Source organism: Platalea leucorodia, assembly GCF_965183815.1.
Source record: "Platalea leucorodia genome assembly, chromosome: 3".
In the NCBI taxonomy this organism is placed as follows: domain Eukaryota; kingdom Metazoa; phylum Chordata; class Aves; order Pelecaniformes; family Threskiornithidae; genus Platalea; species Platalea leucorodia.
Window position 1 is genome coordinate 57,674,196 of NC_138825.1, and position 23,370 is coordinate 57,697,565.

At 35.8% G+C, this 23,370-nt stretch overlaps 1 protein-coding gene across 2 annotated transcripts in view; it reads right to left on the reverse strand.

The window, feature by feature from the left end:
• The window catches only part of SYNE1 (spectrin repeat containing nuclear envelope protein 1), a 310,346-nt gene that overhangs the window by 201,134 nt on the left and 85,842 nt on the right, over nucleotides 1-23,370 (reverse strand). For both annotated transcript variants that reach the window (XM_082306888.1, XM_082306887.1), the window contains exons 13-27: nucleotides 23,069-23,237; nucleotides 19,282-19,378; nucleotides 17,551-17,753; nucleotides 13,603-13,767; nucleotides 11,954-12,106; nucleotides 11,371-11,514; nucleotides 10,868-11,041; nucleotides 9,015-9,173; nucleotides 6,909-7,073; nucleotides 6,177-6,311; nucleotides 5,119-5,277; nucleotides 4,667-4,875; nucleotides 4,287-4,395; nucleotides 2,848-3,012; nucleotides 680-847 (exon numbers count right to left, since the gene is read on the reverse strand). In XM_082306888.1, coding sequence (XP_082163014.1) covers nucleotides 680-847; nucleotides 2,848-3,012; nucleotides 4,287-4,395; nucleotides 4,667-4,875; nucleotides 5,119-5,277; nucleotides 6,177-6,311; nucleotides 6,909-7,073; nucleotides 9,015-9,173; nucleotides 10,868-11,041; nucleotides 11,371-11,514; nucleotides 11,954-12,106; nucleotides 13,603-13,767; nucleotides 17,551-17,753; nucleotides 19,282-19,378; nucleotides 23,069-23,237 — 2,374 coding nt within the window. The remainder of the gene's footprint in view (nucleotides 1-679; nucleotides 848-2,847; nucleotides 3,013-4,286; nucleotides 4,396-4,666; nucleotides 4,876-5,118; nucleotides 5,278-6,176; nucleotides 6,312-6,908; nucleotides 7,074-9,014; nucleotides 9,174-10,867; nucleotides 11,042-11,370; nucleotides 11,515-11,953; nucleotides 12,107-13,602; nucleotides 13,768-17,550; nucleotides 17,754-19,281; nucleotides 19,379-23,068; nucleotides 23,238-23,370) is intronic.

Here is a 23,370-nt window from a genome sequence, read left to right on the forward strand (position 1 = left end):
TTATTCTTATTAGCTTTGAGCAGGCCTCAAAGTTAATTTCCCATATTTGGCCTTAAAACCCATGATTTGTGCTGTATGCAACCCATATGATTTACTATTACTGTAGCCCACAGATGTTTTGATCTATTATCAGTGCATAAAAAGCCTCCTGTTCTACTCCAATAGACTGGAGGCCAATCTGCAGTAGCTACCTAGAGGAAATGATGAGGCTAGAGGTACACCTCCCCTCCAGCATTTAGAGTTGGGGCCACATCAAAGTTGCTGAAGTCGAGAAATTTCCAAAACCACGACCAGGCCAAATTTATCATGATTGAATCTGACATGCAAACTTTAAAAAGGTAAAAAGAGAGAGAGACTACATATTTGCAGAGTACACTTACTGAAAATTTCAAGTAAATGAAGCCTGTTTTTCAGGTGTCCTGTCCCCAGAAATCCCATGTGAAATAAAAGGATATTCAATGAAAGTTGAAAAACAAGCCCATCTTTGGGCATTAACATTTAAAAAATACTGAGTACTTTTTTCATTATACAAAATCAATACTAGGCCATATGAGACTATTTCCTTTATAATTCTTTCAAGTTTAAAGAGCCATGCTAATGGACATAACAAAATTTAGTAATTACACACATTCTACCTTAAAAAAAAAAAAAGGAATATGGACAAGAGTAATTGCCCTACCTGATGATGAAGTAGTAGTTGCTGAGCTTGTAATAAACTTTCTGTATCCAGGATCTTTTCAGCCTCTGCTTGAGCTTCTTTAGAGTTGTTGATTAAGTCTTCAATTGCACTTTTAACTTCTTCTTTGTACTGGATGCAGTCTCCAACAGTGCCTAATGTCTTTTCAATCTACAATTATGGATAACTAGGTATTTCATGTTGAAAGGCACATCTATATTTTAAGGGCACATTTATATTTGGAATATTTTTTCAAAAAATATAGTTAATTGTCTAAATTCAAACCATTTTTGTCTCTAGCATTCTTAACAGACATCTTTAACTTTACATTGAAAGAGTGACTGTAGACTTAAAATGTGACCGAAGAGACCTTTGTCTTGTTTAGACATGCTCCCTATTACATTGCCATACGGTAAATAGCTGTCTGTGACAGCCACCTGTTGGTGGTCACTTAGAAAATACACACTGTCCTCACCCTTGGAAGCTGACCCAGATTCTGAAACACCTGCACTACTCAACTCACAAAAAATCTTGCTGCTTCTTGTACCTTCTAGAGCAAGGCCCTGGTGAATCACAAATATATTAAAATGTCCTGTTACCCTGGGTTTATGGACCACAATATGCATGTGGTGCAATATCCAGTCTCAATTTGCAGAGTTTTATTAAAAAAAAGATGTATCTATTCAATATATCAGAAAGTTCTTCCCTCTTTGCATGATTCAGCTAACTACTTGTAGCTGATTCTCAGTACAGGCTCTGTTCCTCAGACAGTTCCTGTGTTTTAAGGTTTTAATCGTAAAGTATTCTAGAACTAAGAAACTCCTTTCTGTTCTTCCTCCCTTCCTTTCTTTCTTTCCAGTCCATATTCACTTTAGACGGTCATTCAGATTCAAGACATTCTCTTTCCTGTTATATAAATGTTTAGTCTTTACTCTCCAAAAAACATTGCTGAACTCTGGAAATACCCAGTATCAGTCCTTGTCTAAACAGTCTCATCCATCTGATTAACAAGCTGTAAATTTAGTTGTAAAGAGTATTCAGACTTTTAAGAATCAGCATTCTCTTAACTATAGGATGAATTGCCATTTCGATTATGCTTTTAGATTCAAAGCAAGTTTAGATTTTAGTTCTTATTTTCTTTTTTTACCTTCATGAACCTCTGCTCCCCTTTAGTTCTGACTTTTGGAGGAAATGAAAAGCAAAAGTACTTTAATACAAAATAAAATAAAATAAAATAAAATAAAATAAAATAAAATAAAACAAAACAAAACAAAAAAGATATTATCTTAAATTTTTTGCAGTCACTTGGAAATCAGAACATTGGTTCCCTCAACTTTCCAAACACAGTGTTCACACCACAGAAGTTTAGAGAAGTCTCAATAAATACATGGACCTTTTATACATTTGGAACACCTGCAAGGCCTCCACAAGAATCAACATTAGCAATGGAATTTGAAGCCTGAACTCTTTCTCTATCCTCAACTCTTTTTTCAAATGGATCTGTTCTGCCTTCTAAGTGTAAGATGTTTTAAGTTTCTCTTGATCTTTCTTTTTACTGTGAAAACTGTGAAGGAGTAAGTTCCCCGAGATCCCGCAGAACTCAAGGGTTCAGTGGATTCTAAGTGGTTTTGCTTAGCAGTTAGAAACTTCCCATGATTTCAGCAGTTACAGTATCTCATTATCATTCAGAACTCAGAGAACTGCAGCCTTTTCCTGCAAATTCAGTGCATGATAGACATCCTTAATGATTTGCAACTACCTCACAGTAGTTCCTTTATTATTTCAGCATAAAAGATACATAAATGAAGATTAAAAGTCAAATTCTATATCCACTAGCTAATGTACATCATGCTTTTGCCAATGTTCACTAAGAGCTGATTCTAGAAAACTATCTTTCACCTCTAAAAATACTGACATTTTGAATCCAGAAACATTCACTATGATGCTTTCCAATCCTGCAAATGGAAAAGATCCATTATAATAATGTCAGTATTTTTTGCCTACTACTGTCAAGGCTTCGCTACCCAGGGAGTACAAATGAGTTTTTTGTTGCTGAATGCTTGCAGTTTAATTAAAAAAACACAGCAGGGAACTTATGTTTGTGAAGCCGTGATTGATGTCATTTCATGTGACACTGTAAATGGAGAGTTCTTGTGTCCCTCATACTGTACCTCAGCCAGCAAATCTAGGAGTCCCTTGAAGTCACTGGAAAGTTTACAAAGCTCAGCCTCTGTCTTTTTGGCCTCCATTTCAGGACATACTGTGGTCAAAACAGCAAGTCTAGATTTCAGCCAGCTGTGATTTTCTCCTTGCTTGTTAATATGCTTCCTAATTTCCTATGGAAGAATCAAAACGTATTTTCTTCAAATAAATAAAATATATTAATGAGTGACATTCATGGCATCAGTTCAAAGATTAGTAGTGTAAACATACTACCTTAGTTCTTATCTTGAAACACTAGAACTGTAGTATTTTTCTATTTGCATACCCTACCTGATTCTGTTCCAGTCAATGGCTAGATTTTTGCATTTCCTCCACAGACTTTACTCCACTACTACTTATTAGACTGTTCTTTAATAAATAGTAGTGGAGTACTTTTTCCTTACAGACTACCATTTTTACCTACAGATAGATAGATAGATGGTAGATACCATATATATATTTTCCATGTATTGACCAAATTTCTTAGTTACCATTTAAATCTTAAATGCTGACTTACCCAAACATAAAATTTCATGTGATTGATATAAGGTTTTGTGTATTTTTTTTTCCTATCTAAATAGCTCTCTTTTCCCTCTTTTCACTCAGTAGTTCGTTTATACCTTTGTGCCAGTGCTGATGAGAAGTTGCCAGCAGTGAAACTGCATAAGTAAATCAGACTTTTTGGAGCAGAAGGATCCATTAAGCTAAAGGTCCATCTGCTTTATCATTATGTTTCTCTGCACAGTTAGTTAGCCTCATAACCTGCTCATGACTTTTACACAAACCCCTACAGTATGTGACATTCCTACTTTTGCTCTTAGTATGTGAAATAAAAGAAACAAAGAAAGATCAAGCTAGGTCCCAAGTGACAAAATAAATGATTACCTAAAACTAACTTAACCAAATAACTCAATCTCCAACCACTCTACCACTTCTGTTACCAGTCACCAATGCAAAAGTGAATGGTAGAGTATCTTTGCCTCCCCTGTTATACTATCATAGAAGAGAATTTTTATTATGGAAGATGTCCCTAAATGTAAGACAATAACTTGAGCCTTCAAAAACCCCCAGTCCATAAATTTTGGCTTTTCTTTGCACAGCACTTTTAACTGTGCACGCAGCAGGATGAGGGGCAAGCATTTATTCTATCTGCTTGTATATTTGGATGTTCTGAATATACAGGTAAAGGGACTTGCCATTCTCCAAATTATTAAAAGTAGGAACTTCTCCCACACTTTGCTGCATGTGGAACTTTCTCCTGGAAATGTTCTTAAGAATACCAGGAATCAGCAGAGCTACTATGGTCTCCACAGTAAAACAGTTGCACTACTTCAGAATACAGTTTTATTCAGAGTCCCAGTAACAATGACCGTAGCTTTGTTTGTTAGAATATAAGACAAGGGCTCACCCCCACGGATGCTTTACATTGCTTGTATTTGGCAGTATCATTGACACTTTCCTTTATCTTCTTTAGCTCTCTTTCTGTTGACGAAATCCAATTTGCCAATTCAGAAAATCTGAAATAAAACATCACATCATGCAAAGCAAGGAAAAAAGTTAGACAAAAATTGCCACCACCAAACGGTAACCTCTTAAATTTATGGCAAAAATTGTAAAATCCACTCAAAATCCCACTATAATTTGTGGAATTACTACATAAAGGATAGTTTTCTACTTGAAGCTAACAACACAGTATCATTCTTTATGTGGTTCTGATCTATGATGACATTTAGGGGAGTCACCATACATAAGGCTCTACTGAGACCCAGTTAGCAATTGAGCTGACACCTGTTCTTATAGCCCTTCCAGGTGTCCGAGTGCTCTGTTAGCTTTACGTATGTGCTGTCTATCTGGGATTTCAGCTCCTTCAGGATCCGTTGGCTGCTTTCCAATGTAGCCCTCACTGGATCAGAAACTGGCAGTTTTTGGCACAGTTCTTCAATCCGTTGTAGCCTTTTCTCACATAGCTGGTAAGCTCCCTTGTCACCGAAGAACAACTGATGGGAGACAACGCAGAAAATTCAATAAAAATACAAACTGGCAGAAATCACAAAGCTTATCTATGTATTTGTTACAAACTGTACTAAGCTCAAATCAAAATTTTTGTTAAAGACCCCAAGGATTGATCTGATTTAGCTATGCACAGAATGTTTGGTGGATTAAGAGTTGGTCAGACCTGTTTATTATTGACATTGAAATGTATTTCTGTAAATGCCCACGTGGTGGCATATAATTCATACCATGTGTTCCTTGATCATCCTTTCATTGCCTTCTCTTGATAACACCTTGTTCTGTCGAGCTAGTTCAGCTTTGCACTCCTCCACCGTGACCAGGAACTTGCTTTTCTGTACTTCAATCTTCAAGTGGATCAAATGATATGGGGCTTCTGTTTGAAGATCCTACACACCCACAGGGGCAATAAACAAGCACTGAGATAAAACACTACTCTCATTACCTCAGTGTGAAGTTACTAGAAATAAATTGTATAAAAACTGCTTATATAAAAATAAAGCATATACATACATGAACAGATGGGGGTTTCTCAGTATTCATTTAAGTAAATAAAGCAACTCTGTTACAAATATCTCTTAGATATATCAAAAGGTCATAAGTTTTTGGGGACCAGAATATGTATGTATAAAGCACATTACAGAGAAATCTTGATTCTTGGCAAGATACAAGAAATATTTCCTGTATAAAATAATAAAGCAAAAAATAATAGTGAAACTATATTCACAACTGCTTCCAGAGGTTCCTGTTTGCATGCTAGTGAGAAATCACTCATCCATCACTCCAGCTTTGACCTGCAACATGCTGTAGCAGGCAAAAAACTCCATAGCTTATGAGCAAGGTTTGTTCAGTTGTTAGAGCCTTTGGCAGAAGACACAATTTAAACTGATAGCCTGATCTCTTACAAATTTGTTTTATTAAGGTTGGGAAAGTAACTGCAGTCATCCAACATCAGTGTTAAGTAAGAAAAGCTAGCGCTCATCCTCAACAAATGTTCTTAACACAGGTATCATTATGGCTGTACGTAGGGGGAGAAATTAAGGTTTCATAATTAATTTCTCACATTTTTTGACTTTTGAGCACTTAAAAGGGCTTTTGCAAGAGGGTATTTGTAGGTGTAACTATCTAATGTTGTAAAATACTTTTTTTTTCTTTTCAATTGTACAGGAAGCCAAATAATACAACTTTTTTTTTTTATTATTTTAAATTTTTTCAACATATAGGTCCTGCAGAAACATTCCCAAGTTAAGACTTACAATTTCCAGAGACATCATTCAATGTCACTAACCTTCCACTGCCTATGGAGTTTTCTCACAGCTTCCTGCAGGTTGTGTTGCTCTTGTTCTGGGAGGATGTCAGTAAGTTCATCGCACGCTTTCAGAAAGGCATTTAGGACTCTCTGATCCAACTGGTTAAAAAATTCCTGAAGTTGAGGAAGAAAGTGAGAAGGTGAGAAGATGAAGCTGGTTATTGATATGGTAGCCTGCCAACAAGAAGTTCCCTAACACACTTTTTAAGTTTCAAGGTTACTTCTGCTACATTGAAGAATTGAAGTTTGAGCTAAGGAAAGAACTATTTCTAGCTATTCAAAGTCTAGCACATTAATTTATTGTCAGCCAGTACACTGAGATAGTATTTTAACAAGAATACATTTTAAAGCTACATGCGTAATTAATAGTTATAATACAGACAGACATATTAATCTGAAAAAAAACCCAAACAAACAGTGGATGTGTGAGACTGGCAAAATGTAGTGTCCTCACTCCCAATGGTTCTACTGGCAAAAGTGACCCAAATTTCTAGGGGCTCTTCTCGCTTCACCTTCTGGTTGCTTACGTTCATCAATAAGAGGGGTGATCTTTTTTCCTTTTTGTTTTTCAATCTTAACATTAGTTTGACCTGATCTGTATAACTTCTATACATGAAAGAAATCCACATTAATTTTAAAATTAATTAGGCTTTTCACTTGTATGTCATGCACCTAAAGATTTCCACAAGGAACATCAGAGAATGTACTCACGCTGTGTTTCCTGAGAAGTTCTTCAGGATTTCCTTTTTCTTTTAAGCAACAATTGGCAATCTGTATTACTTTCTCCAGTTCTGTTCTAGACTCCTCAAATTTCTTCATCAAACGGCTATTTGCTTCTATGTTTTTTCTCCAGTCACCAGCTTTCCTGACCATATTCTGAGTTACAAGCAAAGAACATGAGCTGGCACTTCCTCACTGATTTTTATTTGGTCTCTTTTAACATGATCTTACAAAAAATGCATTTCTTTGGTGTCATTCTTTCAAATATATTCTATTCACAAGTGCTTCTCCCTTTTATGCTCCCATTTTCCCAACTTCTAATACTTGTTTTAAGGCTTGAGCTAATGTCATCCTTCATTCAAATAAAAATGGGTAGCTATCTAATATAGATGTCTCTGATACCTTGAGAATGCTTCTGCTTGGCTAGTGTTTCTTTCCTAAAGCCTGTTTTCAACTGTAAAACACCTGGTATGGCTAAAACCGTGCCATTCCCCTTTTTCTAGTAGCAGACTACCTCTTCCTACATGACTCTACATGAAGGTGGTTTGACCTATGGATCCAACCAGTTCCATCCTACAGGTCTTCTGACCTGGAGGAGGTTTGTACTATTATCACACTAGTAGGGCAGATAAGCGACCAGGTAGAAAGCCGCTTAAAAGACAGCAAATTTTGTGGTTTAGTTGCTACTCTGAAATCCTCTTGTTTTGAAACCTTAGTCACAGCTTTTCATTATTCTGCTTTGTATTCTGTCCCAGTGCACCACATTATCCAGTGGTTACAATTCCATAAGCATGTAACAAAATTTACCAGAGGAAATGAACGGTTCACCAGTTCAACTGCAGCAAGGCAATTCCAACACTGCTTACTAACCATACACTTTACCATCCTCACTGATTACAAACCCCAGTGTAAGGAAATGTAATGATTTTAGCTAGTGAGCTAATCAAATCTGTAGTTCTCAACTTAAACACCTTGCTAAGCCTTTTTAAAGTTTCCTGATAAAAATTTGCGTGTAGTAGAATCATATACGAATGTATTCTTTACATGAGAAAATACCAGTTTCCAGATCCATAAATATTTTAACTCTGGGTATGCCACATTTTGTATGGTTATGCCATGTTTTATAGGTCTATTTCCTAGCACAAAAAGAGGTAAATCACCATCCATCTTTATGGAAACAGAATAATTAATGTTCAACATGGCAAATTTACGAAGCTACAACTGTATCTGCTTCTGTTACTACAAGCTAAACTTAAACAATGATTTCTAAACTGTAAATCAAAACCCACTGATCTTTAAGTACAACCCACAAAATACAATATAAATTTTGAAATCCACCTCCCAGAGACAGCTCTTTACTGATAGGTGATTTTCTGTAGCTTAAAATTCATTTTAGATAGCTCTATACTGAATAATAATGGCCTGAAAACAAACCTAATAGAACTCAACATCTGGAGATCTGACTCCAAGACAATGGTTAATCTCATGGGGGGCTAGACTGGGGCTGAATAGCCCCAAAAATATCAATATGGCTAATAACAATTAAGAGCTCTACAGGTAAGGGGGATTATAGCTCAAAGTACGCATCTTTACATTAACAAATACAAACACATATTTGCAACTTTCTACATTCACAATCCACAGCATTTTCTGAGGAAATACCAAGCCCAGCAATAGTAGCATTTGCAAAAGTTCCCATCATCTTCCATGCTTTATGTGAAAGGGGATGTCTGGGAGTGTAGGAGCAAATAATTCACCAAGATAACAAAGTCAGGAGAAAAAAAAAACAGTGCAGCCCTAACAGGTGGATTTCAGGTTCCTTGTTCCAAAGGAGCCTGAGACGTATGAAAGTTCTCCTTAAACCCCGGGTTCCTCTGAGGCATGCTCACTTCTGAATTACTGCATGGAGAATATGACTGTCAGTCCCCTCACCACTTATTACCTAATACAGACAAATCCTTAATTAATAACTTGACACCAGACAGAAGAGCTCTCTATGACAGTAGCTACAGACTAATGAAATGGAGATACATCAGGATGGATCAGCTGCATATGAACAAGCTTTCAAAAATATGCACCAAGGTATGACAGAATTACCTGAAAAGTAAGCTGAACTTGTGTAACTTTCTTCTGAAATGTTGACTGGTGGAAATGCTGTAATACTTCACTCGAAGACACACACTGCAGGATACTCTGACTATTTCTCTCAATCAGGGACAAATCTTTCTTGCAGTTTTCTTGATAAGCTACCAAATCCTGAAAGAAAAAAACATATATCCACCCTGGCCAGGAACAAAGGAGAGAAAAGTTTGGCAAAATAACAGGAAAATATTTTTTGACAATAAGAACAAAAGGGATGAGGTCAAAGCACCATGACAAACAGTCTACACAAAATGTTATATGGAATAACACAGCCACACAACTTTATCCTTGTACGCAGAGTCCTGTACCCAAATAGAGCTCTAGCTATCTATAAAGAAAGATACACACATGTACCCAAGTCTTTTGGGTAGTTTTAGAGAATGCAGGTCAATACATTATTCTGTGATGTAATTTATGTGATGTCTATATTTATTGTATAATTGTAAGTAGGCAGCAGTGGAAACAATAGACATAAGAATGACAGCTCTCAGTGGCAGGTTGAGATGTTAACCTTTCTTGCCTTTCAGCAAATTAACTTTTCATGTCAGCTATTGGAATTCAGATTTCATCACAAATGGCATTAAGTAATGAGAGTTATACTTAAAAAAAAAAAAAAAAGAGATAGAAGAAAAGAAAATATGCATGAAGTTGCACAGGCTGAAAAAAAGGTTTAAAAAAGATTTGTGGTGAGGAAACTGTTCTGCTATTGAAGGAACACTGTATTCCTCAGCACAAATCTTTGTTTACTCTCTGATCAGTAGAAAGCAGAACCCTCCGTATAACTAAGGAGATTTTGGTTTCTTGGTTGGCACATAACTGCAGAAGAAACATGTCTTTTTATTGCGACATTCTAGGGCAGGTTAATGTTCAGAAGCAGAAGAAAGGAGCACTCTTATGAGCTGCTCCTTAACCTGCAGGTTGGACACATGACTCAGCTGGTGTTCATAAACAGAAGAGAATTTACTCAGGAAGATAAATGGACTGGCTTGATTCAAGCTCACCAGATCATTTTCTACTGAAATACAATCAAAGCTTGAAGTTACTGGAAGAGAACACCCTTCTTGTTGAATTATTGGGCCAATCTCCAGAGTCGTTATAGGCTTGAACTAATTTTTATACACACACACACACACACAAATATACACACACACGAAATTAGATTTCTTTGTTCCATTTTGTTTTTTTTTTTTTTCCAAGGGACTCTAAATGGCTTTGAAAGACTTTCTGTTTCCCATAAAAAAATCCATGTAATTACATTACCTGTCAAATCTGACCCTAATGAAATATGTACATCAATTTTGAGGTACTATTTCTAGGCTATATACCACCCATACACAAGGATAAACGCCAATTCCTACGCAAGATCCTCATATTTTCAGTTACTTTCTGAAGTGAGTTCTGACTAGCTCTGAATTCCTCCAGAAGGAAACATTTATTGGTCAGGTAGGAAATGTTCTACTACAATACACTTCAAAGAAACCACTTCCAGACTTCTAAGAAACTTCCATAATTGTCCAAGAATACCTAGGGAAGTTCCTGATCATGTTATTTCATCCGCTTAATAAAATATCCAATGTATTTCTGATACATCAGAACGCCATCTGATCAATACACCATGGGCACTAGGAGGGAACAGAAGTTTCAATCTTTGTATGTTTATGCCTAGCTGACTTTAGGATAGGCTATGTTTGTTGCCTGAATATGAAGAAACATTTGCTCAGCTTACCGAGTTGCAATCCAAATTCCTAGAAAGCTAATTGTAAATACTGAGAGGCAGCAGATCTTTGTAAGATGTTTTTGAAACTTACTTGGGCTTTTTGTTTAAGAACAGTTGTAGGTTGTGCTTCAGGATCCAGGATAGAAATTATTTCATTGACTTTTTCAAGAGATTCATAAAAATGTGTGATTTGTTTCTCCAGTTCTTCCAGTGGAGACAGCAGATGCTGGCATTCATACAGCAGGGCACAGGAATACTCCTTAACCTTTTGGCCATTTTAAAGAAAAATAATTATTAAAAAAGTTGTAAAATTCAATAAACAGCAGCTTCCTCTGCATTGTGGGTTTATATAGTTGCTACCTGCCTATTTTAAGATAGATCAATTCAATATTACTTAAAGAAAGGAATGTTAAATTTAAGGATGGTAGTCCTAAAGTCTAAAAGAAGTAACATTTTCTCCACTCTGAATCTATCTATTGTTACTATAACTATATATTTGCTCAAATGCATATATCTAAGCATTTATGTAGGGGAGCTTACTATTTACTAGTATAACAGTCAACAACATGTGTAGTAGAAAAAGTATTCTGCAACCTTGCTCAGCTGCTCTTTGATCCTTGTCAAAGTTCCAAGCACTTCATTTACTTCCTCTTGGGAAACTTCTTTTGTAACAAGTTGCGCTGTTCTAGTAATCATTTTGTACTGAGCTTCCATCGCAGGCAATTTCTGCTTAATATTCTGAAACAAATGTTTCAAAAAATATTTCAACAGCAGCATTTATGCATTCATGGGAGATACAAGTCTGTTCCCAAGAGATAAAAGATTTATATGCCAATTATCAATTGTTTTAATCGCTGATTTTAGGGAATATTAGATCATATTTCAAATGCATGAAAACTGTGCCAAAGGGTATCAGTCAGCTCACCTGAATGTGATTTGAAACTACACAGAAAGAAATAGCCAGTGGGACAGTGTTTTGGAAATGTGCTCTAGAAATGTCACTCATAGAATACAATTATTTATATTAGTTATAGCAGAAATTATATAAAAAAGCACCACTGATTAAAAAAAAAATAATGGAAATGTATACTAAAATAATTTTATGCTTTCAGATTTAAATAGTTACAAGTTTCTCTCTTATGAAGGAGAAAGAAAGGAATGGAAGAAAGACACTTACTTCTAAATCTTGTACAAACATTTTGACATCAAGGAAGGACACTTCTACAGGGACTGAAAATTTCCTATTGCTACCATCAATAAAAGCTGTTAAGTGGGCAACACCATCCAAGTATTCCTTCTTCATTTTGTCCAGTTCATCTGCTCGAGCATACTAAAAAAATGTAAAGTAAAAAGAAACAAACGAAAAAATAACCACCCCGAATGAGATATCTGGCAATTAAGTAATTACTTAAGAGAATTAGCATGTTTTCAGTGCAATTGTTTGCTGGAAAAATTGTATTAAAAAATACAAAATAATGGAAACTAGTATTTTAAATTAGTTAGACACTAGTCATCTGCATTAGTTTCAATAGTGCTGATACTAAACAGAACAACATTCATATGGGAGGTCAGCCTTTTTTAAGGTTTGGATCATTTGAAGAACACCAGACTCTCATTTGTTTCTAACCTAGAATCAAAATTTCAATTCATTTCTCATTACCTATAGTACCAATTTTGAAAATTCAGCGAAGAGAATAGAATACAAAAAGCCTAGAAAAGCTGAAGGATAAGGGACATTTCAATAAAAGAACTGCTGGAGGGAGGAAGGGGAAACACAGGTCTTAGAAAGCGGAAAGAGTTGTATGACATGGTGAAAAGCCAGTGAGAAAAACTATACAGCCAGCACATGAAAGAAGCTGCATAAGTAGGGGAAGAGACATTTACATCCTGGGCATTACTGTTTCCACAGTGAATCAACCTAAGTATCATCAGCAAATAAAGCTTGAGAACATTCTAGTCAACAGTTTGTAAAAGTTACAATAAAAAAGGGGCAATCGCTATTTGCTTTTCCATTTAACTTGACTGCGGTGGAAATAATCATGCCAGTAAAGAAAATAGATCCAGCATCTTCAAATAGGCAACTGTTACTTGAAATCACTGGAAGGGGAAAATAACATTAGATGTGTATTGACTATAGCAAAGATATTTTCTAATGTGTTTATGAGGTGTGAAATACTTCTGTGTAATTTAGCTCACGTCTTCTCTTTGCTTTTTAAAGAGCAAATACAGAAACAATTCTCTTCCAATCAGTTGAATCTCTTCCATGAGATAAAGGGTAGTTTTTTCATTTACTATCAGTGCCTCCTTGTGTGCAAGATAGAAATAATCTGACCGATTTTGGGAAAACATTTAGTTAATTAACTTGCATTGTACCTGCTTATGGTTGCAGTACAGTAATTGAATGCAGCTTTCATTAAAGAGTAGTAAAAATATTCACTTTCACCATTTGCATTATTTAGTTTTACAGAGCTTTTGCAATAACAATAGCTACCGAAAACCAATCATTTTCTTCGAAGAGCAGTAGAGGATATGCATAAATAACATTCACTGTATCAAGACAGGAGACCATAAAGAAAAACTGCAGCTTATACTAGCTGAAAATGTCCAAAAATAAAAATAAAAAGATGTATAACCAAAAAGATAAACAAAGGAAAAGCCCCACTAAGAGAAACTGCTGTCAGTGATTCATTTCTAATTTACATAATTATGAACAGTTACGCACTTTAGTAAATTGTCCTGTGGTCCTACTAAGTGGGGCAAATCTGTCTGGCTGGCATGGCAATGACAAAGTAAACATTTAAAAGTAACAACAGCAAAAACACATACCTGCTTAACTTGCATAAACAACTCTCTCCATCTTCCATTTAGTAGCAGAAGCTGCTGTTTAAGGTCTCTGGAAATGGTCTCATCACATGTTTCAATCAGAAAATTACCAGCATCATTCATAGCTGTGTGCTGTTGGATCCAATGAGGTAAGTGCCGGAAGAAATCCTGAAGAAGAAAATGAAAACACCTTTCCAAAACCTTTTCAGTTAGACTTTGTCTTAAATCATGAAACTAAAATTTAATCAGCAGCTAATGGCTTGATAAAATTCTTTGAACAATTATCTTTGAACAATTATTCTCTTCGTATCAGATATGCTATAATAGAATTTTAATGTCTGTGAACATAACCTATAGAATTAAAAATTACCACCAGTTTACTTACAGCTCATTTTACCCCAGTGAGTAGCTTCAATTAAACTAATGGAACTCCTCCTTAAGAGAAAGCTCCATAATTGAAAACACTGGCTCATCTAATTTCTTTCTTGTCTTGAAACAGTATGGGCTGATAGTAACCTGGGCCACATAGGGACTGTAGAGAGATTCTTCTGCTACTGTGAACCATATGCAGCTTTCCAGGGTCTGGCATCCCAGAAGACCTGAGAAGACTGATTCTTTAACACTGCTTCTTTCTGTCTCAGAGCAGGTGAGTGGAGAGGGGAAAGGGATGGTTGTCACTGATTTTTTCCCCTGTTCCAGTGAGATAGCCTAAATAGCCCAGCCATAGTGCCAAATGCTTCTGTGCATCTTGTAGGCAGGTACACACACATAAATTGGTAGAGAAGACAAAGACCACCTCCCTCCTTTCCTTTTTGCTCTTCAAAAGGATGGGCAATTGTTCCTAAGGCAGGTATCTCCAGGCACTATGACTACAGCTATACCAGTAAACAAAACAGAACTCAATCACTGTCCCATGATTGTCCACATCTTCTCTGACATGGTTTTGGTTTGTCCCTGCTACCCTTCTCCCAAACAATGCACAATTCAATGGATGGCACATGGCAAGGACTGTTCCCAACAGACTGAATCTTGAGGCCACCTTCTTTCAGGGGAGAAAGACTAGCCACAAGGATGCAAGCTGAACCATGCCACTTGGTCCTCAGGACAAAGGAAGAGGCACTGACTCATTTTATTTATGACTGTCTACCCTATTATTCCTATACTATCTACCCTATAATTCCAAGACTGCTCATCTGACAGTGACAGTGCCATGCAATCCTTTGCTCAGGGGTAGATATGAAAAAGTCCTGCCCAGCTGTACTGTCAGTCATCCCAAGTTTCAGAGCTACAGTTCTGAAACTTTATAGTTTATGCTTGTCAGAACTCATCTACGTGTAAAAACAGTTCTGATACAACCAAAATTAAAATGTCAAATGGATGTATACTGCTCAAATTTGTTGAAGAGAGAATTGAAAAACATACAGTGATTTAAATTCCTAAAGCTGAGACCAGTAGAGTACAGGTGTTCTGTACTGATGTATCAGTGAGTAACCTTAATCATCTCATTAAATTGTATGTGCCGTTTGAATCTTCTGCTCGCAGTGGAGCACAACCTGTGCTTTGTGCAAAGGCTACCTTCTGTGACCACATCCAAAAGAAATTAAGTCTACTGAATCTGGCACTGGTCAGTTCTCCAATGGTCAGGCTTACTAGAGGTCAAGAAGGAAAAAGCACATGGAGTAAACTATTCGTGTCCTTGCTCCCACGCACTTATTCCCGCTAGCCATTACCTTCCTCAGACCCTGCTGGACAGTCTCCCCATTTCAGAAGCCAACCTAAAGCACGTGTAAAATATGGATAAGTTTGGAAGGTACTGTGAAACACACCTCATTCTCAATTAAAACAATGCAGCTCTTTTTAAGGAAGTCCCCGCATGAGATCTAGAAGCCCTCTGATACCCTTTGGATACAGCTGTTGGAGAAAGGTGTGGGAGAGCGCAGCTACAACAGGGTTATGACGGGAAGTGGTTAAGAGGTACTGCAAGTAAATAAAGGAGTTGTAGAAGGAACAGTTTGTTCCTTAACACATTTACTGTTAAATTTCTAGTACTTTGCGGCAGAAAAATCCAAGCGCAAACTGATCTTTTTTGCAAGATCTTCTGTGCTACAGGTTCACAATAAGGCTTCTGAAAACACAAACCAATGAGAAAGCCAACAAGCCACTTTCTTTTGCAAAAAGAACAGTGGTACTTGCTGTTCTTGAAATCATACAGGGACAACAGAAAGAAGAAGAAATCGTGACAACATGGTAAGCGGCTACTATGGTCTTTGACTAGGATAGAATATGGTGGGTTTCAGTAATGCAGGTAATTTTCCAATGAGCATCAATTAAATCTTTGTATCATATTACTGATATGTTTGTGGTTTTACAGAACAAATACTTGGAAATGTTTAAAAAGTTTTATGCCATGTTCCAAGCAATAGTTATCATCTTTCATCTGGGATTCCAGATGCTTGTGCTGATGGCTGTATGACTATTAATTGTACAAACCAATATAAGTATTGCTTTTCGTTTTAATAACCAAATATTAAAACTGCTAGGTCAGAACTATTCTTGGAACTATATAACTAAACGTAACTGCTGTGGAGTGCTAGATTCAACATTGATAGTAGAAGTAACATTTAAAATATGTATCTTAGTCTACAGGTGGATTATGTTACCTCTCAGTAATCTTTAACAGCTTTGAGCCAATATAATTTTAAGAAGAAATTAGCATTTTGGGAAGAATAATGCTTTCACGTCTAAGGCTTTTTGAAACTCTTCATATATCAGAGCGGTAAGTACTTGTTGGATTTAGGTTAGAAATCAGAAGCAAGTGTATACTGTATGGATATGTTCAGATTTCTGCTTTGAAAATCTTTAAAGGTAAAGTTGTAAAACTGATCACTGAAGTAAATATTTTAATTTTATTCATATATGTGGATGTAAGAATATTTCATTTTAATCACCGCCAAGTTACTTAGGCAAAACATACACAAGGAGCTAAGATGAACCTGATCAGCTGAGGTCATCCTTCCTGCTCAGTAATAATAACTGTTGGTATTTATATTGTGCCACACTATTGAATCCTTTTCACAGGTTTATTTTTATTTAAAAAGTGTATTCCATTCTTTTACATCAATTTAAACTAACAAACTTTTACCAAAAATTATACTGTTCTGTCATGTAACATGAAATGCTCATTCCTGACCTGATGTCAGTTTGACATGTTACAACCTATGAAGACCATACTTTGGTGTTCAGAGCTGTGTAGCTGCTATGTTGGGATTGGGTGAAAATGTAGCACCTATTAAAGGCACTATTATTCAGGTCAATCTGGATCATTATTGAAGTTTCAAAAACACAAATCTTAGTGCTTCAGTACTCTAATATTAGAACAGAAAAAAAAAAAATACAGCAAAACTATGTTTATGACTGCAGGTCCTCAAAAGGAACTGTCTCAAAGATTTCTAAAATGCCAGGGAAAGGGATAAATTACCCATCAAACATAACAACACATATTAATAATGTTGTCTTGTGAAGGCAACTAATATTGAAATCTGTCATTTATATGGCAGAAAAATCAGTGGAAAAAATAATTTTCTTTAAGTGTCTTTATATGCAGCACACGACTATGTACTTTGGTGTTAAGAGCTGTATTTGCCTTTGAGTGAATCATGTAACATTCCTATCTCTGAGCAACACTGCTGCCCTATATTCATGTCAAAGATGCCTCTAACCATGGTATCACAAATGATGCCTTCCTTCACTGCATGTATATATGCATATGTCTCTATGTGCTATACATGCAAACGTTGAAACACCTATGATGAATGTAGACAGTATGGCAGAAACTGAAAAATTCTCTCCCTCTTGTATGGCATTTTGTAAAACAACTTAAGCAAATGCAAAAATATATCCCACATTTCATAATTTACAAAATAGCCAGACACATATGCTGTTAGCACATACCTTTTTAGAATGTTCAGGCTGATTCAGCATTTTTTCAGCATCTTCCAGCCAAGCTTGTAGACCTGCCACAGTGCTGCTGTATCTGTCCCAATTAGCAATTACTTCTTCCAACATGCTTCTTACACTTCTCACCTCTACCGAGAGGTTCCTCCACTGTGCTGTTGTTTCATTCATGAATTTCATCACATTCTCAACTTCTTCCACTGATACCCAGGAAAGACATTGATTATTTTGGTTCATTATTATTTCTTTAAAGCTTAATTTTATGTTATGCTTATCCATTCTCATCAGAGAATTATATTTTACTGCAGCTTCTATTTCAGTAGGCTTTTATATACATATGCTCAGTTCACAGCCCAATTTTAGTGCAAAATTACTACTGAGAAATTAAACCTGAGAAATTAAAGACTAAGGTAAGTGCATAAAATGAGTGCTATATTAAAGCAGTCACACTGCATATTCAGTGTGGTGTTAATTTCTAATCTGTAATAAAAGAAATCAAGAGAGAAAGTTTCCTTAAAAAAGCAGAAAATAATAGAGATGTATAATGTACAAACACATATTATGTCTGCATTGAAAAGTACTGAATGAAATTCTGATCTTCCTTCCACTGACTTGAAAACCAAACTGCTGCTAATTTTTGCTAATTTTTAGTATTTTCCTCATGGCAATAAAGGAACAAATGTGTCCTCATTCCACAAGAAAAAAACAGAGAGAAGAAAAAGGACCCAAGCAAATCCTGAGACTTCATAAAACAAGCAGAATATAGATAATTTAAAAAACTTGTTAGCTAAGGTGTCCTCTAATTTGCACTGCTTTTTCTGAATTCATATAAGTTAGTAGCTGCCCTTTAGAAAAGAATTTGTCATTGGATTTTTTTAATTGCATTGAATAAATCTATTAATGTTATTCTTTGTAAGAATACCTTGTAAAAAATGTTTAATTTGTAAAAGTTGAGTGTCACCACCATCAACTTAAATTTCACAACAAAAAGAGATATCCATTTTCTCTCCACATCTGCTAACCACTTTAGCAGCTGCAGCAATCCGGCACTGACATTGTGTTATCTTCTCAGCAGAGATTAAAGAGATCTCATGTCTGTAACTATCTAGGTCAAATATTGCCCTCATGCATTCTCACTGAACTCAGCAGTGTCCAGGAATTACAGGAGGCAGCTGTTGAATCAGCTACACGGTTTTCTCATATATATCCATACTTCAACTATCATTTTGGTTCCTCTTATAAGTTTTCACAGTTACTGAAGAATCTTCAACAAATCAGGATACTTTTGCTACTACAACAACACTGGGACCAACTCTCTATTTGTCTTTTTCTAGTAAATGAAGCGAAGCCAGGGACCATTTCCAGGCACCAGAACATGATCTTCTCTACTCCTAATTTGGTCTCTGGCACTTTTGGCCCAAATCAACAACACTGAAACAATCCAGAAGTTAGCATAGACCATGGACTTCTGTCAGGAAATCTGAACATGACCACTTTCTTCTGGAGATTAAGAAAACTTAGCAGGAGAGCAGGCTGCTCTATACCAGCTGGCTTCATGCTAGAGAATATGTGAAATTGCTACCAGAGGCTGTGGCTTCTCTGGTGAACTGCAGCTGTTGTACAGCTCTGCTGCATGAAGAAACAAATATTAGGAGATATTTTTAGAGGATACTATGTCTAAAGAGATTAAAATGGTGTCCCCGTGACAAAAGAAACACAAGCACTTACCTGAGCCATTTGCTTTGGCATACATTTCAGCTGCTCTTTTCAAGATCTGGTAAGTAACTTCATACTGCTCAAAGAACTTACTATTTTCAATAACAGACTGAAAAGAAAAAAAATTAAACAGACAAAATAAAGATAGATGTTAAGAATGAGGATAATTTCCATGAAATTACATCAGGACAGTGATGACAACTTTTAACTTTATTATTTCTCCATTCATTTTTTTCATCATTATAAAATAATATTTAAATTGTCATCATTATAAAATACTATACAAATTTCACCTTTTCAAATTAATGGTACAGCAGAGTCTCCCTTTACAAACGCAGTTTATTTGCTTTGCATATGGAAAGATTATTTAATATGTTCTTAGTCTGCTAGTTGCTGACTTGACAGAACTCACTAGCATATGATACTTTGAATGTGCAGAATCTGAGCAATTAACTTAAAAGTTATTTAATGGAAATTTTTTTACACTGAAATCTAAGTGGAATCATTTTAGTAAAAGGGAAAATTTCATCCATATAGGTCACCACAAAAATCAAATCCAGTTAAACTTTAAAAATTGTTCCTGTATTAAGCCTTTGCCAAAAGTCAGGTTTCACTTTAAGAGATGAAAGTCATTTGACTTATCCTTCCATTTTCCTTTTCCTTCTTTGTAATTGGTAAAAATAAGATTAAGGAAACACTGCACAAAGAGATGCTGCTTTTCCTAAGTGTGACACAGTGCTTTGCCTTTGTGAGCGATGTTTTAGCTGTGTAAAGTGTTATAGAGCAATGAATAATTTATCTGGAAATATTTTGGTCACAAAGTTATGGCTCTTTATCATTTATGTCTCTTTATCCCTTATGGCAAATGACATTGACTTTTTTTTAAATGTCTTTCAGAAATGTTATTTTCTTTAAGTGCAATATATAATTATATCTCTATATTATGCAAGCACATTATATCTTGCATTACCACTGTTAAAAAAGAGAGATAAACCTGCTTTTTTACAGGGCTTTTATACTGCCTTACCTAATGTACTTATCTAGAGTTTTGGAATGGTTTTATAACTTATAGTACCTCCCATGCCTCCTCAGTTACAGATCTACAAAATTAAGGCAAGTACATGTCACATATGTCTACCCAAGCTTTGGAATGTCAGAATAGACAAAATTCTATGTGTACTAGTGTGATTTTGGTAAAACCAGGTTTCAAATGAGGTCAAAGTTCAATGTACTTTAAAGAGGAGAATTTGATTTCATGTATTCATCAACCCACATTATATAAACATGAAAAACAGTTTTAAAAATTAATCTTCCTGCCAGTATATATCTAAAAATCTTCTATTTTAAAACCTTTTACAGTTGCTATGTCAAATCACCACAATTATCTAGTACGTAATTTACAAATGTGTTTATAACCAAGGAAACTAGAAGTCAAGGACAATCAGAATTTTTCTCTGCTCTACTGTTAAAATAAAATCTGGCATGTATAAAGAACTACATGCTCTACCATGAGTTATGTGATAAACTCCTGACTTTCACTTTTGCCAAACCCATACACACAGACATTTTGCTCCAAACCAAAAACTGCAAGACTTCATATGAGAAAGTAAAAGACTGTATCAAACTACTTATATAATACTGATCTCAAGAGCAATTGGAAATATTTTCAAAAATTAAATATAGACATTTTACTGATTAATATTTTCTCCCATCTGATAAGATCCCTTAGAGAAAATACGTAGCTTTTCCCAAATCCGTATAGCATACAGTGCTAAAAAAGTGCTAATACAGCAATGCCAAAACACAGTTCTGTGGGTTAAAATCCATGGATAACTGTACCCAGTATCGTATCCCCATTACAGATGAGACTTTGGTACAGCATATTCTTCAGGTTGATGGTGTACAATTCATGCTCACCTTTACTTCTGATATATGACAGACAGGTGAAAAGAAGATGGGATAAAGTAACAACCACTGCTTTTATTTTTCAGCTACAGTACACAAACATTTTCCATGCATATGTTCTATCCAGATCTTAACTATGCATGTTCCTAGAATGCTGACATTGCTCAGTCTGCTTTGGCAGACAAACAAACTTACATTTTTGTCTCCTACTAATATAGTCGCTGACTATAAGGTAGTGACTACAGCTTTCCTACGTAAGACTCCTAATTTACTGGAAGAGTAACACTTGGCTCTTGGTCCTAGGAAATTGCTCCCAGGTAAGCCAAAGCAAATAAAGTCTCTTTCCATCACTGGACACCTGGAAGGAGGCAGAAATCAAGGTCATCAGGAATTAAACTGAGCTCTATTTATCTTCTTGTCCCAATTTCTTCATTTTGATGTGATGCGGTTTCATAAACGATGCAAGGAAGCATTTTCTTTCCCCTAGTGACCATCTCAGTATTAGTGGTCTGAAGCACAAGAATAATTGAGGCAATAGCAAAATAACATACAAATTCACCACTTGATGTTCATTTTAAAGCAAAAAATAAGAAAGTGATACAAAATAATAATCCAAAAGTCAAGCTATCCACTTCCTCATTATTTCCCTTGTCAACCTTTAGTAGTTTTTGCAATAGCCTTACAGAGTATACAAATGGACTATAACTCCTAGCTATTGCACATCACTCTAGCAAACTATGTTGTTTTAAATAACCATCTGAATTTTGCAAAGCTTACTTAAAACAAGGCTTAACTCCTGAATTTTTATGTGTCCCTAACTGCTAAAGTTTAAAAATAGAAAGGTAAAAGTGTGAACAGGTCTTCAGTTGTCACTTCGTAGAGGAACTTTATTGGGTTTGAAGTTTTCTTCCAAAGCTATAAAAACTATCAGGCTGTAGGGACATCAATAACTTTCTCTACACAGTGTCCTGGCTCTGAATGTTTCTATAACTGTATGAATTCTTTCCAAACTGAATTTTCCTGTGCAATTTTCCTCGTATGGATTTAATAGAAGGGGGGAAAAAGTATTTAGCCCAGCCCTGCTTTTGAAAGAATCCCTCACGCTCTAATGTAGAAGTGCAGCTGTGGTACTGTTCTACCAGCCACTTGGCACTGCAAGTATGGATTTAACGAGATACAGCAGCATAAGACTGAAAGGGAACATTTCAATGAGCATTTGTAAGTCAATAGCCTCTGTTTCTTAACATGATATATGGATGATGCAGAGCTGGAGCAATCTCTTCCCAGAACAGAAATACTGGTTTCAATATACGAACACTGAGCAGGAGAAGAAAAAACATTCTATAAAACAATAAAATGACTCCCCTATCAGTACAGTATATTGAACAAGTACACAGAGGCAGCATAACTTTTTTTTTTGTTTCATTTGGAGGACTCAAAAAAAAAATACTGTGGGGGACTGCATGCCAAAAACGTCTTCTATCTCTACACTTAATCTGTGTATAGTCACTATAAAGTGCATTTATGCAGTTGTAAAAGAAGATGAAATTAAGTTCTTTGGTATTGATATTTAAGGTAGGTAAAAATCTAGGATTTGGACCCTCCAGATATGCCTGGTAAGTTGATGGTCAGACAGTTAGCAGCTGGGACACTACTTCTGTTTCTGAAGAGATGGTGCAAAGAGAATCATTTTCATTTTTAGCCTTTTGACTAAAGTTCCTCTATAGGGAAGACAAATTCACCTCTGAAAAGATATTCCATAAGAATGCAGTCATAAAGTTGATGACTGGAAGTCTCATTTCGGTTTCTGTTCTTTTATTCATTTGCAGCAATCTTAAATATGAATATTTCAAAAATAATTATAAAAAGAAGACGACAATCCTAACTTACTTACAATATAATTTTGAAGAAGTAGTTCCACCGACTCTCGCCTTCCGTATTTGATAATCCATGATTTTAACTTTGATTCTGCAAGGACTATGAGTGACAGTAGACGGTACTTCAGTTCCAGAAACTCCATCTTCAACAGATGGAGCTCAGACGAAGAGACAACAAAATTAAACCTATAAAATGAACCACACTGTAGTAAAATACAGCAATATTCATTTCTGCAGGAAAGACTGAAAGCTTTAGTTACAGTTCAGATATTTTTCTAATCTTTCACCTAATTCAGAGTCTACAAACATTTAATTATGC